Genomic DNA, 18,505 nt, shown 5'->3' with positions numbered 1-18,505 from the left:
ATAATATAACATAATAAACAATAATTTCTTCCTTCCCACTATGTTTCTTTCACTTTCTCCCTCTTTTTCTCTTTCCCCCCGTTTTTTTTCCCTTTCTTTTGGCCAGCCGATGGGGGGGGGGGCACGTGCCCCCCCATGCCCCCCGTAGTTACGCCACTGCCTGTTCATGCATATGTTTCCCCCAAAAAACCCAAGGAACCAAAATGCAAACCAGAAATGCACATTGATTTTCCAGGATTTGAGTGATTTTGTTTATGTCTTCTGCGCATTATTTTGTCAAAAACTCACGGAAAGCTCATGGCCTAAGAATATCATGATAGCTTCAACCGGTAAAGAGAATTAGATGACAATGACAGTCACATGACGGTGAATGTCAATCTCTGTATGTAGGATTCCAACAATATCAAGTGGAGACGGGAAAGTCCCGTTTTATGTTTATTATCGACGCGCAGTCCTCGTGAGTGCAAGGTGCAACGTCATGGGCCGCGCCTGCGACACGCCCATTTTTGCAACTGCGATTCGACTAGCATAAAAAGTACGTGTACTGCGACCTGCGACGTGTACACAAGTCGAGATTTACGCGCTAAATATTCAAGGTTAAGGTTGATCTACTGTGACATGTGATGTCGAGGTGCCTATAGGTATTTATAGCCTATACTGCATAGCAGGAGAATAGTTCTAGCATGGAGCTATTATAAAGATAGCTTTATGGTTCTATAGATACGGTATACGAACACGGTGTGTGGAATATCTACCTGGATTTTTAGTGAATCACTCCATTTCAATTCGGTGTCCCTGATTCGTTTTGTGCATTCATCTAAAACGAAGCGACAAGGCCACTGAGCTGAATTGAATTCAAATATCTATTCTCTCACTGACTCGAACAGATTGCTGGCCTGCATTGTTCCTGTTTGGGTTTCCGGGTGGTGGTCATTAAAAATCGTTTTGCACCAGACTCAGAACGGAGTCGGAGAGGTTTCGATTTGATACTCGTCTTCTTCCTCATAGATCGACAAACAACTTTTACAAAAACAGCCCGGAAAATGGCAGACGAAGGCAGGGTAATGGATCTTGTGAACCTCTGGGTTTGTACCTTAAAAGCATGCTGCCTAGTTTGCTTACTCTAGCTCTCTGGTTGTTTTTCATTCACCTCATTTCTGCCAGCACTCTTTTTCTCTTTTCGTTCACCTTTGGGAACATTTTCCTTTTACCAATTCCTGTGGTCCCGGATTTTTCTAGACCCGTGTTTCGAATTCTCTCTCCTCTTCTGCAACTTGTTAGCATTTATAACAGGGCGTTTCAGATTTAACTAGTTCCATTTCCATTCTAATTTCTATAATGTATGTTTTCTCTTTCTTTTTTCAAAGAGGGAATGTTACATGTATAAGTATTTCGTTAGCAGGGTCGGATTTGTAGATTTCACTTTTCTATGTGTCTGGCGGCGCTGCGCGCCAGCCTCGAGCAAGCGCGTGCATGAGAACATAAACAGCGCCAGATATTGCATTGCGCTCATATCTCCCCTTATCGTTTGTACACAAAGGCTAATCAACGTGACCGTCGGTGGCCGATAAAGGCAAGGGTTTATATTCCGTGATGCGAAACTGTTTCACACTGTGCAATAATTTTGACTGATTAGGTACCGGTACCTTAAGGTATGTAGAGTCAAAGTCTTAGGCATTCTTAATTTACTGTTCTCATGTAGTGAAATAATTATTTCAACAATTCTGAATCTGCCGAGTGCCGATTGCGACGTCCGAGCCATGCCCATGGTGAAGGTGGCAGATCTTACGGGCAGTTCACCGGGCAAGAAGACCCCAAGAAGACGTGCCAGGCCGTGTGGCCGGCGAGGCATGCATATGCATGCATGCCTCAATCTGTTCCTAATTAGTTGAACTTTTTACGTGCCAGTCTTCACTGATATAAAAATGTTATTAATTGAAGTGATGAAATTAATGTGAAAATTAAGTGCCAAGTCCCCCCCCCCAAAAAAAGTGCATGTCTTGTTGAGTATGAGAGAGATCATCATCATTATTTATATCTTGTTTGTTGTAGAGTTTTATTCATTTGGGCAAGTTTTATTAATATCAATAGAAATGATCATGGTGATATTTTCATGGCTAATGGTGATATAAAAGGACAAGTCCATCCCAAGAAAAAGTTGGTTTTAATAAACAGATAAAAGTCCAACAAGGATATTACTGAAAATTTCTTCAAAATTGGATGCAAAATAAGAAAGTTTTGATATTCTGAACTTTTGCTTATTTTCACAAAACACTTTTTATGCCTATCCTGGTTGGTATGCAAATGAGGAGACTGATGTCGTCATCCACTTAATATTTCTTCGTTATAAGTACAGGCCTCCGTCTGGCGTATTGTCGTACTGTCTGTCTTTTCTATGTCATTAAATGAAATCTGAATCTGAAATGTTTAATTTTCTCCTCAATTCCTTCCTGAATAGACTTAGCTTTGTTTAATACAATACGATTCAGTCAAGTTGGTCCTTATTGTCAAATCTGTAAAAAATGAAATATTGTATAATTCAAACAATGAAAAACAGAAGAAATAGTGAGTGAGGGACATCATCGTCTGTCTCATTTGCATGCCACTCAGTTGTGCATATCACTGTTGTGAGAAAGATAAGCAAAACTTAAAAATGTCAAAACTTTCTTATTTTACAATTACATGTTCATCCGATTTTGATGAAATTTTTCAGCGTTATTCTAGTTCGATTTTTCTCTTTTTATTCAAATCAAACATTTTTCTGGGGTGGACTTGACCTTTGAATTCAAAGCTGAATATGATTGGTAATTAAAAGTCCAGGTTCTTGAAGTGTTACACTGTGACTTGGAGAAGAATCCAACAATGGTAATTTTTAAGAAACATTGATTTTTGTGTTCAATGAAGAAAAAAAAACAATGATGAAAATTTGTCTAAAACTTGACATGGATTATGATTTTTATTTGGTCATTTGAAAATGAAATTTACTGATTAGAAATGTGCACACAGCCCTGTAACACCAACAGTTAAATGATACAACCATGTATGACAAACTATGTATAAAAAGTTACAATGAATTATAAATACTAGGACTGAATGTATCTCTTTGTAACACTCCCCCAATGCTCCCGAGAAGGAGTATTGTTGAATGTAATATATATTTATCTCGGGTTTTATAATACAAAATATCAATGTTTATCTGTGAAATGTGTGAACAGCACCCTCTTACATCTCCATTATTACAAGCCAGTGAATGTACTTCCAATGCACACACTCTGGTACAGCAAGGGGCATCCTTCACATGTGCCGTGGATGACAACACACCCATTTACACCATAAAATTTAATTAGTGTGATGAGACAGGCCAGCCTTCGAAGGCTTGTGATTTGCCAGGGGAGTTGAGGTGCACTTGCTTGTTTACCAGTTCAAAAGGGCTCTTTCCATGCAGTGTGAGTGTGAAGCTGGAGATTGCTGCCAGCAGAATTGCTAAGTCATTGTGTCTGCTGGTCTCGCTGAGCTGATACTGTGTGATGGTATGTTATGTAAAGGACCCTGGACCGTGGGATATTGTAATCTCAGTGTCTATTGGCTTTTAGGGGTATGTTCATGTGAACATCTTAATATAGGAACCAGACACTATATAGACTATATCACTTAACCATTTTGCTCTGGTAATCAGTCTTTCATTTTTTCTGGTGAGTTATTGAAGAGAAGTATTCAGACTTTTCTCTTGGTGTTTTATTTCTTAAGGTGAAGTTTTATGACATTTTCAAGAAACTTTTGATTATGATTTGTGAAGCATGTTGACAAGCCTAAACTTGGCAAGTGTGTATGTTGTCTGTTGAATGTGACCAAAATTAGAGCATAATTTCTGATATGAGTGAACTGGTATCAATATGTAAACTGAATGTTGCTAGGGCATGTCATTCCAAGTATAGTTTATTATATTTGTATGATAATACATGACATTTCATTTAATGATCAGATGTGATTATTCTCATCGGTGATCAAACTTCAAATGTATAATTAAGTCAAAGTCAAGGATTTAAGAATTTTGTCTAACATGATACTTGTAAGCTGAATGCATGTGATATGAAACTCATTAAATCATAATTATTGTGAAATTTTTGTACATATGAACATTGTCAATAAACTATGGACCAGGAGCAGGATATTCATAAAAAAAGGTTTATGACTAAAAATTGGCTGTGCACAACGACTACAGAGTGAGACAGTATGATATTAAAGTTGCATGTCACATGTTTTAATTTCAAGGGATGCTGAAAATATATCTATTAGAGTAAAATTCACAGAGCAAAATGCTGAAAAGTTCATAAAAAAATCTCATATCAAAACGATGTTATTTAAGTTTGAAGTTTATCAATATTTTGTAAAAACAGTTATTCATTAGGTGGGCTGATGATGTCACATCCCCACTTCCTTTTTTTAAATGTTATTACATGAAATCATAAACGTTTCATTTTTTCATACATTTATAATTGATGTGTCTCCATCATGATGAAATGAGTTGTGGCAATAAATAACTAATGCACTCAATCAGTTGTCAATTCAATTGTTCTAGTTCTTGGTAGAAATTTTTTGAATAAAGCCGATTTCATATAATAAAAATACAAAAGAACAAGTGGGGAAATGACATGAGCCCACCTAATGAATATTCATACAGACATTCCTAGAAGTGTTTTACCAGAATAATGCAAGTCTTTAAATTCAATTCAAAATAAATCAAATCAAATCAATCAATAACTTTGTTATTTGTCGATCAAATTTTCAGCATTTAAAAATTTTTTTTTACTCTATTTATTTAGATATAATTATCGCCAGCCTGGACCATCTGCTTATTTCAAGACTTAATTCAGAAATATCATACTGTACCATTTCCCTATGTTTTGCACTTTGCGGCATTACCTTTTTGTTTGTGTAAATAATTAACCTGAAAAATTATTAAATGAATACTAGTAATGTAAAGGCTTTATGTTGAAAGGGAAATATAATTTTCTTATTTCATTGATTCATTATCTTGTTGACATGACATGATTTTAAGATAGAATTCATGAAGTTGGTTTAAGCTTTTATACAGTGTAAAATCAGAGACTGATCAATGGTTGGTTACAGTACATGCCAATATGTTATGTACATGTACAGTAGTGATACTCTACTAGATTTTGTGTACAGTATTAAAGCTCTTTTACAAATATTAGGCCTCTCTTTATAGCATTCCTTCTCGAGTAGCATGTTTCACAATTGACTAAAATTCAAGCTTTTTTATACTTCGGTAATCTCTTGGCTTCTCAAGGAAATCGTGTTATAAAGAGTCCTTTATGAAAAAGTTGTGAAGTTATTCAACAATCTACAGTGTAGGTGGAAATCAATGGTAATATGGTATGGTATTTCCTGGGTGAAATATCAAATTTCAATATTTTGCTGGTGATGAAGAATAACAAAAACAATAAAAAATTTAAGTACATTACTGTGTGTACTTTACATGTAAATATGAATATTATGAATTTTTTAACTTCTACAGACTACTCTCATATTCTAATTAATGAATGTCGGAGTTCATGTAAAATAATGTTTCAACGACTGATAATAATTTCTCCTTTTGAAGAAATGCCCAAACTGACAATGTTGTGATTGTAGTATTAATGATTGTAGTATTGTTTTTTTTTTAGATTGATGCTCAAAATGTTATTTAAAGCCTAGTTGTCCTGCAATATTTCAATTACACTAGATCATTATGGAAAACCTGGGGCCCATTTCATAAAAACTTGCAACTGTTGTACTTGTACATGTAACTTTGCCATTCCTAATGGCAACTACCTTGATTCTGATTGGCTGCTTAGCCCCGTTACCATGGCAGTTGCCATAATGGCAACGTTACAACAGTTTGTAAGTCCTTTATGAAATGGGCCCCTGGACTCCACACATCAAATTTGATGTGAATTGTTAATAGTCGCCCCAAATGCCTAATTGGCTCCATTGAAATAAATGTATGAACTGGCCTACTGCTAGATTGAACCAGGCAAAATTTACACGTATTTCAACAGGTCTAAGACGTAGGTATTTGTGTGGCCACCACCCCCCCCCCCCCCCCCCCCCATGAACCAATTTCCATCAAATTAGGGCTATGGATGTTTCTCATCATAACCAAGCTAAAAAACTAAGTAAAGTAGAAAACAAATAAATAGTTAATACATCATCATCGAGCTTCGATACCAGACCTGCCAACCAATACGTTTTGGGCGTATTTGATATTTCTTTAAAAATCATGTTTTTGTAAAAAAAAATAATATTTTTTAATTTTTTTTACAAACTCATATTTTATTGAGAAAAATCATCTGTATATGTCTTAATTTCATAAAGCTTACACAAATATGGTTATTAGATCAATATAATTTCAGGTAACTTTTTTTTTCCAATCATTTTGTGAAAACCAGGGTGAGATATGCATCTGCAAGAGCAGTGCGCATTTTAGCTAGCATGCAGCTTGAGCACCGCAATGAGCGAGTGCGTCACGCATTTTATTATGAAATACACTTTTTTTGGGGGAAAAAACACTTTTTTATCACAGAGATACACTTTTTCATTCCCAGAGATATTGGCAGGTCTTCAATACTACATTGTATATTGCACTGGTGATCAGGAAAATCGTTTGTCCAACTGTGTATGGTGATGAAATGCTGTCCTTGTAAACTGGGAATATTTTTACTGACTGGCTTTTGGATAATAAAACAAGACCAACTTTAATATTCAATATTTTTTTACTGTCCTTGCCTTTATTGTTGGAGAGTCAGTGGACACAAGATATCCCATTTAACTGGCAACTCTTGTCGCACCAAGTTCTCTTCTCTGACCAGTACTAAAGTACATGTACAACAAACAGCAATCAATTAGTCTCATTTGTAAGGAGTTTCATCAAAAAGTTTATTTATTCAGAAGTTTTCTTTTTCGAACAAACTGACCATAGGTAATGAGACCCCACATGTACAGGTATCAAGGTCAAGAGTTTAATGATGAAATTTAATATCGTGAAATTTAATTACTCTATTGCAAGTCTGAAGGGTACCCTGACATTTGCTCTGTTGAATAAAGCGAAGCATTCCCTTGCATAGTTGCCTATATGTACGTATATAAAGCAAATGATAACAGAGCTTGACTGGGGGACAATGCAGAGTAATTTTTTTTGTCACAAACACTTTTGAACAGAATTTTCACATGTAGTACATATACTGTATGGGTACTTCTGTTTTCATAATTTCACCACCACCTCTATGTGTCTTTGAGGCCGTTCTCATAACACTTTCTAAAACTAGTTTACTGGAAAGTGATTCAGGAAACCAGTTTGGAAGATGGCTTCACATAAAGCTTTCAAAATCACTTTACATAAAGCTTCCAAGACCGCTTCGACCGTTCTCGCTACGCGTTAAACTAGTTTACAGTACCGTAAATAGTTTTAGGAATGTAGTGAGAACGGTGTCTTTCTCTCTGCTCATTACTTGCCTCCATATTAACCCATTTCCAAAATAATGCAAAACATAAGAATTCACTCCTTGTCATCACGTAAGCTGCTTTGTGTTGCTTAATTTATTAATCCTTATTTGGTATATACATGTACAACTGCATGAAATTAAATGATGCATGAGATTTTTACTTCCCAAGGGTCAGTTTCATCAAGAACTTAAGAATATCTTTAGCTGTAATTTTGGTAACGTGACTTGGACTCCAATCAAAATAAATGTCTCCATTGAAGGTATCATAATAAGAAAATTGGAGGTCTTTACAGTTTATAAAACATGCCCCTGTATGATATGGAAAACAGTTCCTGTCTGCAAATCCATGTATATCCTACTGAAGCACTCGACTTGAACTACTTGAACCCAGCAATATATACATGTAAGACAGGAAATGAGACAGTTTGTGCACATTCATGTACGTAGAACATACCCTGGATCTTAAATGCCAAGTCGAGTTTTGGTAATAAAAATAACCCTCAATAACCCATGAAGGTGAATAAGAAACCACTTTCATACAGCTTCTGAGATGTCCAAATTGCATATTTTAGTATTCTCTGAGCTTGCAACGTGTTTGCACACTTGCGTTGGAGTTTGGGAAGGCACTACGCAGCCTGATTGAAAAGTTCATAACCATTTGATTAGCTGCAAGTAGTATTCTTCCAGCTCAGTGCTTTTCTGGTAAATGGTGTATATCTCTACCTACAGAAATTTAAACATGTTGCAAGCTAATGTGTAGTAACTAGTAGCGACGAGCCGGTGGCTGTCTTTTAAGCAATTGCAAGCTCGCGAATGGCATATGCTTACGAAAAAGTTTCTTTGCATGCCTATTGAAAGCTATCCACTAACTAGTCACTAGCTCGCTACTAGCTTGGAATTTTTGAGGGTTTTATAGGGTATCAAGTCAACAGTACATAACCAAATGCACTGTAGATCCTCACAAATGATAAATTGACCCAAAATTGTAAAAATTACTAGAAGTAGAAGCAAGGACTTGGCAGATTTTTGTTGTTGCCAACACTGTTTGCCAACTACAACAAATTACAGAAGTTGTCACAATTCTAAAGCTCCCTAATTCACACACAGGAGGTGAAGATAATGCATGCATGAAAAAATCAACAGTCATACCCCAAAGGATGAGACATATCACTCAGAAATGTTCTTACAAGTATTTGTTTTGTTTGTTTTTATAGGAGAGCGGTCTTTCTATGCTGAAGGACAGCATGAATCAGGAAGATGAGGTTCAACACATCTTTGTTGTCCTAGGAGCTTCTGTAAGTATTCTTTAAAGGTCAAGTCCACCCCAGAAAATTGTTGTTTTGAATCGATAGAGACAAATCAAACAAGCATAATGCTGACAAATTCATCAAAATCGGATGTAAAATAAAGTTCTGACATTTCAAATTTTTGCTTATTTTTCACAAAACAGTTATATGCGTAACTCGGTGATATGCAAATGAGAGAGGCGATGATGTCCCTCACTATTTCTCTTGTGATTTACAGAAATGACAAAAAGGACCAACTTAAATTCTCCATAAACTTTTGAAATGATGGTAATCCACACGTTCAGGGAGGAATAAAATTTGGTTTCACATGACAATGAGTAGAAAACTACTGTACAAAAAGAAGTAGTGAGTGGGTGACGTCATCAGTCTGCTCATATGCATACCCACCAGGATGTGCTATTTAACTGTTTTGTGAAATTAAGCGAAACTTTAAGATGTCATAACTCTCTTATTTTCCATCCGATTTTGATGAAATTTTCAGGATAATGCTTGTTGGATTTTTCTCCTTTTATTCATATCAACTTTTTGTTGGGGTGGACTTGTCCTTTAAATAAACATGTACACTGTAGCAGGGAATAATTTTCCTGGTTATTGCATCGTAATTTGCTCCACATTTTTTTTAAAGACTGCCGCACAAAAAAATCAGATTTCTTAAAATTTCTTTTAATATAAGAATGATTGTAGCCTACAGAATAGTGGAGAGTTATTCCCTAAATGGCCCCAAAATCTATCCAATTTGGTGAACAAAATCATTCCCTGATGTACCTGTAGCTTTGTGATCCCAATTGTAAATTCAAGGAGATGTACAATTACAGATATTGTAATAACCACATGTATATGATTTAGTATAAACTATGAATGTAAATGGTAGTCCGTAGTACTATTTGTGAGAGGAAATTAGATAGATAGATTGTAATAATCGTGTTTTTCCCCCACAACTACATGTATTCTGACATTAATTGTGATCATGTTTGAAAGAGGATATTTGCCATGAGCAGTTTTATTTTTGAAAATAAATTCATCTTTTTTTGTGCAAGCAAGTTTTTTTTTATATGTTTATTTAGTGTCTTAATTATCCAATAGACAAATTCAGTAATAGGGAATTTGGGCTCGAAATGATTTGTCAGTTTCCTACAACATATATCAAATCCTCACATCACCTGAAAATTGAGTATGTTATGAAGACAACTATGACAACCTCAACGTAAGGCCTGCATGTTTTATGAATGCAGCTACATAGAATATGCTGGCACAATGACACAAACATGCCCTAGTCCTACACATAGTATTTCAAGCTAGTCTCTTCCAGAATTTTTTTAATGCAGATAAATCTATGTTTTTGAGTAGACATTGTAAAATTTGAAGAGGATCCATTCCTAAGAGTATGCCAGAATTTGTGCCAGACCATATGTCAGGAAAATACATAAGCACTATGGGGGTAATGCAAAAAAAAACATTTGCAGTCAATTGCAAATATTTTGTTGCAATTTTTCAACTGAAAGATCAATGTTTCTCTTTCGAGAATGTGAGTCTCTGAGTCATGGAATTCCTCCAACGAAAAACTGATCCTCATTTCATGTTTGAATAGGAACACTTACTTTGCACTATTAGCTGTACCAAGGCATTTCCTCAACTTGGACCAAACCAGTCAGTATAGGAGCTGAATAACCTACACAAGAGGATGCAGAAACGGCATCTTCGTCATGACTTACGTATTCTATATTAATTCTAATTTGACTGGATTTAATTAGGAAATAGAAAAGAAGTTAATGATAATTTTAGTTGTAAAATGTGTGATTTTGAAAATGATTTCAGTGTAAGGGTTATGTTTTTAGTCTTTCCACTTTTTTTTGAAAATATTGTTTAAAAATAAAAAAATCTGATTTAAATCAAGTAAATCAATTTTTTTTATTTTTTGATAAAAAATTGCAACCCTGGTGGTTATTGATAAGTCTAAAAATAATACAGGTACAGGTACCAGCTTTTTACACAGATCATTAATTTCCTGTGTGGCTTATATACATGTATTCACTTTGTTTTCAAGGGGAAAAATTGGAACACAATCATAAATAGAGGCAGTTCAGTTGTTATGGATGGATGGGACTATATATCTACATGTATGTCCAATCTCCTATTAAATGCAAAAAAAAATTAAAAATAAAAATTATAATACCTTAATATGGAAGGAGAAAAGGAAGACTGTTAGGACTGTAGCAGAGAATAATTTAATTTTTCAAATTCGATTTGCAGTTCAGGAAGTTTGAGTGTTTTCCCATTTAAACATTCAAGTATAAAATAAATAAAGTCTTTTTGTATTTTCTTATCAGGCAAAGCCTTGGCATTGTTTTTGCTGGGTTTTCTGAAGAATTGAATTTATTTCTGCTTGAAGTACAAAACAAAAGAAGTATTTAAATTTTTCCTACAGGTACAGATTTAAAAAATGTGCCAAAATCAGTACTGGTAATACAACAACAAAATGTCATTTAAAAACAAAATTATGTGAAAAAATTGTATTGGAAATATTTTAGCTAATTACAATCTAGTATTTTACCATAATAATGAAAAATAACAAAACCCCAATATTGTAGAATTCAAAGCTCGTATCAAAGGTATTAAGGATAATTGAATATTTTTTGGCAAAGAAAAATGGTAAATTACCTGTACTTTAAAAAAATGGAGATTTGATATTATATTTGTCTTATGTATATCTGTCTCAACAAACTTATACATTCTTAAGTGCTGCTCTGTTTAATCATGTAAATAGCTTGTTCATTTGTCTGATTTATATTGTAATTTATACTTTGATCAATATAGATTGAAAAAAAAATGATTTCCTGAATTCTTTTCCTATTACATTACAATGGCTTTGGCATTCTTTTTCATATTTATGATAGGGAAAATATAAAGCATGGAATGTGGGTCTCACGATCTATGTCTTGAAGAACAAGTCTACCCCCAACAACAGTTGATTTGAATAAAAAGAGAAAAATCCAAAAAGCACTTAACAATTTCATCAAAATCGGGTGTAAAATAAGAAAGTTATGACATTTTTAAAGTTTTGCTTAATTTCACAAAAGTTATATGCACATCCTGGTCGGTATGCAAATGAGGAGACTGATTACATCCACTCTCTATTTCTTTTGTTTATGAAATGTTCTTATTTTCTCATTGTCAAGTGAAAAAGCGATTGATTCCTCCCTGAACATGTGGAATTGGCATTGTTTGATAATAATACATGTATATGGTTCAGTCAATTTGTCCTTATTGTCACATTTGGAAAAAATGAAATATTGTATAATTCAAACAATAAAAACAAAAGAAATAGTGAGGGACATCATCGACTATCTCATTTGCATGTCACTGAGTTGTGCTTATCACTTTTTTTTGAAAAATAAGCGAAACTTAAAAATGTCATAACTTTGTAATTTTACACCCAATTTAGATGAAATTTTCAGCATTATGCTAGTTTAATTTTTCTCCATTTAATCAAATCAACATTTTTCTGGGGTGGACTTGGCCTGTAAATGTGCAAATTCCATACGATAGTACTACATTACCATCATGCATGTACCAGGAATATCCCTACTAATGTATACCATGGACTTTAAAGTATTATTATGGACTGTGTTAATTATTAGCCGGTTGGTGAGAAATGCATTTGCAATTATTCTCTATCATCCTTTTTTTATACCAAGCTGAAGTTTGCCTCTGGCGGCAGTCCTGTCCCGGTCGCTTTATCAAATCAACTCCCATCATGCACCTGCCCTAATGAGATTGAAAATGCATAATGAAACCCATCAAATCTAATTAGTTTGTCACCGTGCATTTCACATAATATCTGTCATGTTAAGTGCACTTTTGAGCCCTGGAAGTTCGTCTAAAGATTCTCTATTAAAAGGGTCGCTAATGGGAATTATACTTGACTATATCATCTAACATTCCATGGCCATGAAATTAATCTGGTATTTTTTTTTATATCGAACATTCTTTCTCTGTTCTATTTTCTTTTTCCTTTAAAATTGAATGTTTGTGTGCTCATCATACAGACTTTAGATAACCCTTGGGCCCTTCTTGTTTTAATTAAGATACATGTACACTTTATAGTGAAGTGAAATATTTTGAGTATGCGATGAATGGATGAGGATGTATTCCCACGTGAATGGTTATTGAACAAAAAAGTCCCATATATGGTGTACTTCCAGGGGGGGGGGCTGTGATTCAAGTAATTATTCAGAAATGAGGGGAATTTCTCTTCTTGGTGCCATATGATATAAATGTACATTGCGTCTAGACCATTTCTCAAAAGTAAATTTACATGTACTTGGTACTGTATGATCATGGAATCTTATCAATGTTTGTACTGTAGATGCAGGGAGGTGGCACCTTCCTGGTAGAAGATAATGAAAATCTCAAAAAATCGATTAAGGCTGTAATTGGAAGTTTTGAGCAAATTTCATAAATTTTCCAGGGTGTTGAGAACAAAATTTGAGATTTTCAGTATCATATACAGTGTATTTCTGACATGAAAATAAATAATTCAGTTAGTTCAAACAAGGACATTGAATTAATTTAAACTTGTGTACTTCCTGATTCAAACAATTTTCATGAATTTACTGTTACTATTTAGACCGTCTACCATAGTCATGATTAGTTATGTTTTTTATTCAAAGCCAAAGTCCACCCCAGCAACGGGTTCATGATAAAGAAATATGAATCAAGCCTAACACTGAAAATTTCATTACATTCGGATGTAAAATAAGGAAGTATCATAGTTTTGAGTCTCACTTATTTTCACTCAGCCGTAGTAGTCGGTATACCCATGATAATGATGATGTCATTTTATCCATGAAGAAATCAAACCCACGTTTTGTCGGGGAAAGTAAAATACTTTGATGATGGCCTGTAAAGTATAGAAATGGAGGCTAGAGAACTTAATTAATCTGTTTCATTATAAAAGGCAATCTGAACATTGGTTACCTGCAGGGATTTTAATCATATTAATTAAGGCAGTCTTCCAATACATGGTGTCCCTTTACCTTTTCAAATTAAAACTGCTCTCATTTAGGTAGAACAAGATGATTGGATACAAATATTTTAATTAAATGCAGCAATCTTTCCACTACGTTTGACTCCCCCCCCCCACCCGGGGGTCTTTCCACTCTTCTCTTAAAAATAGACATGAGGGAATTATACATGGAACTCTACTACAGGGGCTACTATTCATGTGCTTGAGATTTTATTTTATAGAATAAATAAGGCAGTTTTGACTTTTGGCTACTATTCATGTGCTTGAGATTTTATTTCATATAGTTAATGAAGCAGTTTCGACTACTATTCATGTGCTTGAGATTTTATTTCATAGATTGAATGAGGCAGTTTTGAATCATTTAAAAAAAAAATATGGTTTGCATTAATTTATTCTAGAATATTGCTGTCATTTTTGTTTATTATCATTTTTTATGGTTACCAGTTTGTAGCCCCATGCCAGGAAATCTATAATAACTCAGGCTCAGGGGAAGAATTTTCATATAATAAAAAAATACTGCAAATTCTATCAGATTTGGTGAGAGCAAATTAGGCTGTGAATATCAATGACAAAACCCAAACCTTTCATTAAAAAAATATGTCAAAATTTTAAATCATGATCATTGTTCAATGAGTTTGAAGATTTTTTGCAAGTCATGCTGCAAGATGCATTCTTTATCTTTGAAACCACACGAAATTTGAAGTTTGATAAGTTAATATACAAAGCAAACATATCTGCCTCTAGAGCTGAGTCATTATTTGCCTTTTGAATTGCAAAGAGATTAAAAAAACATATTGATGTGAAATGGGTGAAATTTTACCAGCTTGAAGATGCTAGCAAGTATCTCAAACTTCATATTTTTTAAAATTGATATCTGGCCTACATGTATATGAGTAGAAGTGGAGCCACCAGAGATTTTTTAAAATTTACAATAAAAATTATTAAGTCAATATTTTATTCAATTAAGAGCTTGCCGATTTGTTGATTTTAAGTAGATAATGGATTGTATGCCAATGGACAAATTTAATGAATACAGTCACTTTTTCCTACTTCATTCTAATTCAATGATATTAATGTGAAATTGGTGAAATTTTACCAGTTTGAAGATTCTTGTAAACATCTCATACTTAATATTTTTTTAAATTGATTTCTGGCCTACATGTATAGGAATATATAGAAGTGGAGCCACCAGAGATTTTTTTAAATTGCAAAGAGATTAAAAAAACATATTGATGTGAAATGGGTGAAATTTTACCAGCTTGAAGATGCTAGCAAGTATCTCAAACTTCATATTTTTTAAAATTGATATCTGGCCTACATGTATATGAGTAGAAGTGGAGCCACCAGAGATTTTTTTAAATTTACAATAAAAATCATTAACAGTTAATATTCTATTCATAAGAGCTTGCCGAGTTTGTTGATTTTAAGTAGATAATGGATTGTATGCCAATGGACAAATTAAAATGAATACAGTCACCTTTACATCCTGAAAGCCTGAAAGGCCAGCTGTATGAGGCAATGTCATTGGCCAATATTGATCCATTTCTATTCATTTCCCATCTAGTCTTTTAATAGGTTGTTAGATTAATAGGCCTCGCAGGTGAATCGGTAGGATGGAGATGGGTAAAGTCAAGTACATGGATGAAATTGATTAATTGATAGATAGGTTCAGAGAGATTGGGGGGGGGTGGTATGGAGGGGAAGGTGCAGGAGATGGGGGGGGGGGAGGGAGGAGAGAAGGGGGTAGGGAGAATGAAGGAGGGCATATGGATGTTCTAATGTTCACCAGACATATTTTTTTTATTATTCATGCCTTTCATGTACTTAGGATTTCTATTTTGGTGAAATTTCTTACATGTAAAGCACTGGTCAAGAGTATCAATGCCATTTTCAACAACTTAAAAAAGATTATACTTCATCAAAAGATCATCAAAACAATTGTTTGGTCTTGTTTTTCTATTTGAATTACCCCTTTCTCTCATTTTATCTTTGCAGGGAGATTTGGCAAAGAAGAAGATCTATCCAACTCTATGGTAAGTTTTTTTTATAAGAATAGATATATGTATATCCCATATGGGTACTGGTATTCAACCCGGTATGATTCAAAGATTTTGATATATTCCCCAAAATACTTAGAAATAGGGAATTCGTCTGAATTTCATATTTTTGTTTCCAGGGTAATCTGTTGTCGGTATATTCTTTATCAGACTGTATGCGCGGAGGATCAAATTATGTGGCGATGGCCTTTTGCACTGAATGGCACTAGTATTCAACCTAGTGAGGATAGATAGCAAATCTCATAAGGGTTTAGATTGCTAAATTAGATCTAGACTTATGTAAGTCGCTGGCCTTGATTAATTCCCTGTTTGGTCTTATCTCAAATGGTCTAGTCCAGTCGGATAGGATGAGGGCAGATTGAGAGACAGGGCCATCTTTCATAGCTAAGTTGAATACTAGGGCTGACGGATTGAATATTAGTGCCAAAAACCATCGCCATATAATTCGATCACCCGCGCACACAGTCGAAGGGTTGAAGAAAAAAATAACGGAAAAAGAATCATCAGCATTTGCTCCTTGAAATAAGATGGGTCTGAAATTAAGGTAAATTCTATATTTCTATATATTTGAGTGAACTCTCCAAACGGGTTGAATACTAGTGCCCTTGGTACGCAGGAAATTTATAGTGCCACTGGGGTATGAAACAGTTCTATATAAAAAATAAATATATATTTTTATTGGGACAGCCTGTATTAGCTGAATTATTACAGCATTTTGAAATGGATGGCAACCTGCTTTTCCTAGAGTTGGTTCTCTTACTGATTTCAATGTGAGGTTGCCACCATTTCAATATATATCTATTAAAAATACAACTTTTTTCTGAGCGTCGTGCAATTTTTATTTGAAATATTAGGTGTTAACACCCAACTGACGATATTGTACATCATGTCACTCTACTTCAAGAAGTTCTTAAACATAACAGGATGAAGTCGTGATACCATACATCTACTAGAAGATGTGCTCTGCATTTCGTACATGCAGGCGTGTGATTCACATTTATAATTGGTGTTAACATTCAAAATCAGTTACAAAATCAATCATCTTTTTAAAACATCCATCTGTAATACAAATTCAGCTGCATACAATGGCAGACTCATTAGCCAATGGATCAGCGGTATTTACCTTTTGTTCAGTTAGGTTTGTCAGGGAACAGGAATGGATATTTCAGCCCTATTTTAGACCAGCAAAATCAGTTGCGTTCAATGAGTCAATTTTATGGTGGTTATAGATATTTTTGTTTTCTTTTTTTTGGGGGGGGTGTGGTGTTACTGATTTGTGTTCAATTTGCAAGATTTGATTCTCATTTCCGTAATTTCAAGTGAAATACTATCATTGCCAATTGACTATTTTGACCAACTGGTTGACTTGGGGGTGTTTCACACTTTCACAAAGATTTAAGTATGACTTGGGTCACACTTAGTTAAATGCCGATGCGTACATGATATGCGACGTGCAATCATATTGATCAGTGCGCACTAGTGCTCGTCCTCTTGGCATGATCTGACCAATGCTGTCATGCCTTTTCTACTGCGCGCAACTAGACAGTGTGACTCTTAAGTCATAATCAAATCTTTGTGAAAAACCCCCCCTGATTCTGATGCAGTGTTGCTATTGTTAGAAATACACAGAAAATAAAGAGAAAGGTGCTGGGCTGTTGTCGAGCATTCTCTCATCCTCATCATGTAGTCTTAATGGTTCAGACTCCCTGATGAATTAATTGCTTATAGCCGAATACCTCCAAACCATGTGTGATACATGCCACACAGAGTTCTGCTAGAAGCTTCATAATTTAAGGAAGCAGTTTGATTTATTATGCAAAATGTGTGTTTAAAAGATTGGGAACAACCAATTCCCCACCAACATGTAATTTTAAACTTCCTGGAGATAAAGATTTTTGTTTTGTGGTTTTCTCCAGTAGTCTTTTTTATGTTTTTTGGAACCATAATTCAAAAGCGGGGCCAAAGCTCATTGTGCATACAGAACAGCAAATTTTCAGAGGTAGTGAGGAAGTGAAATATGTATTTTTTTTAAAATTACTCTCCATATTGTTACTGGTATGATTATATGACAGTGACATTGAAGTCTGAATGTGGAGTCTAAGCAAGCGCAGGAAATTTATCCCAACCGAAAAGCCATTAGAACCGTTCAGCAGCGCTCATTTATCAGGCCGTGCTGCTGCATACATATATTCAGACACCCATTTCTAAGCATTTGGATGTATGAAAAACATCCATCACTCAGAATGCAAAAACCCAAAGGTGGAGGGTTGAATTAGGGTTGTACATTAGTTTCATGAGCTGTTGTCTCATCAACTAGGGTTGTCTGATCTTAAAGGTCAAGTCCAGCCCAGCATAAATGTTAATTTGAATAAAAGAAAAATGAAACTAGCATAACGCTGAAAATTCATCAAAATCGGATGTGAAATAAAGTTATGGCATTTTAAAGTTTCTCTTATTTCTCACAAAACAGTGATATGCATAAGTCAGTGTCATGCAAACGAATCAGTCGATGATGTCCATCACTCCCTATTCATTTTGTTTTTTATTGTTTGAATTATACATTATTTCATTTTTTACAGATTTGACAATAAGAACCAAGTTGAATGATAT

At 34.6% G+C, this 18,505-nt stretch overlaps 1 protein-coding gene across 5 annotated transcripts in view; it reads left to right on the top strand.

Annotated features, from left to right (window-relative positions):
• Positions 1–676: 676 nt before the first annotated feature.
• The window catches only part of LOC121411771 (glucose-6-phosphate 1-dehydrogenase X-like), a 40,932-nt gene continuing 23,103 nt past the window's right edge, over positions 677–18,505 (top strand). The window contains exons 1-3 of one of the 5 annotated variants that reach the window (XM_041604617.1): positions 677–1,085; positions 8,720–8,800; positions 15,834–15,871. In XM_041604617.1, the coding sequence (XP_041460551.1) occupies positions 1,044–1,085; positions 8,720–8,800; positions 15,834–15,871 (161 nt within the window). In that variant the 5' untranslated portion in view covers positions 677–1,043. Of the gene's footprint in view, positions 1,086–1,545; positions 1,653–3,317; positions 3,531–3,555; positions 3,693–8,719; positions 8,801–15,833; positions 15,872–18,505 lie in introns of those variants that run through there. The other 4 variants (XM_041604618.1, XM_041604620.1, XM_041604619.1 and 1 more) reach the window with 4 other exon arrangements.

The sequence above is a fragment of the Lytechinus variegatus genome, chromosome 3 (genome assembly GCF_018143015.1).
Source record: "Lytechinus variegatus isolate NC3 chromosome 3, Lvar_3.0, whole genome shotgun sequence".
NCBI lineage: Eukaryota > Metazoa > Echinodermata > Echinoidea > Temnopleuroida > Toxopneustidae > Lytechinus > Lytechinus variegatus.
The sequence above is the reverse complement of the archived record's forward strand: the minus strand, read 5'-3'. Positions and strand labels throughout refer to the sequence as shown.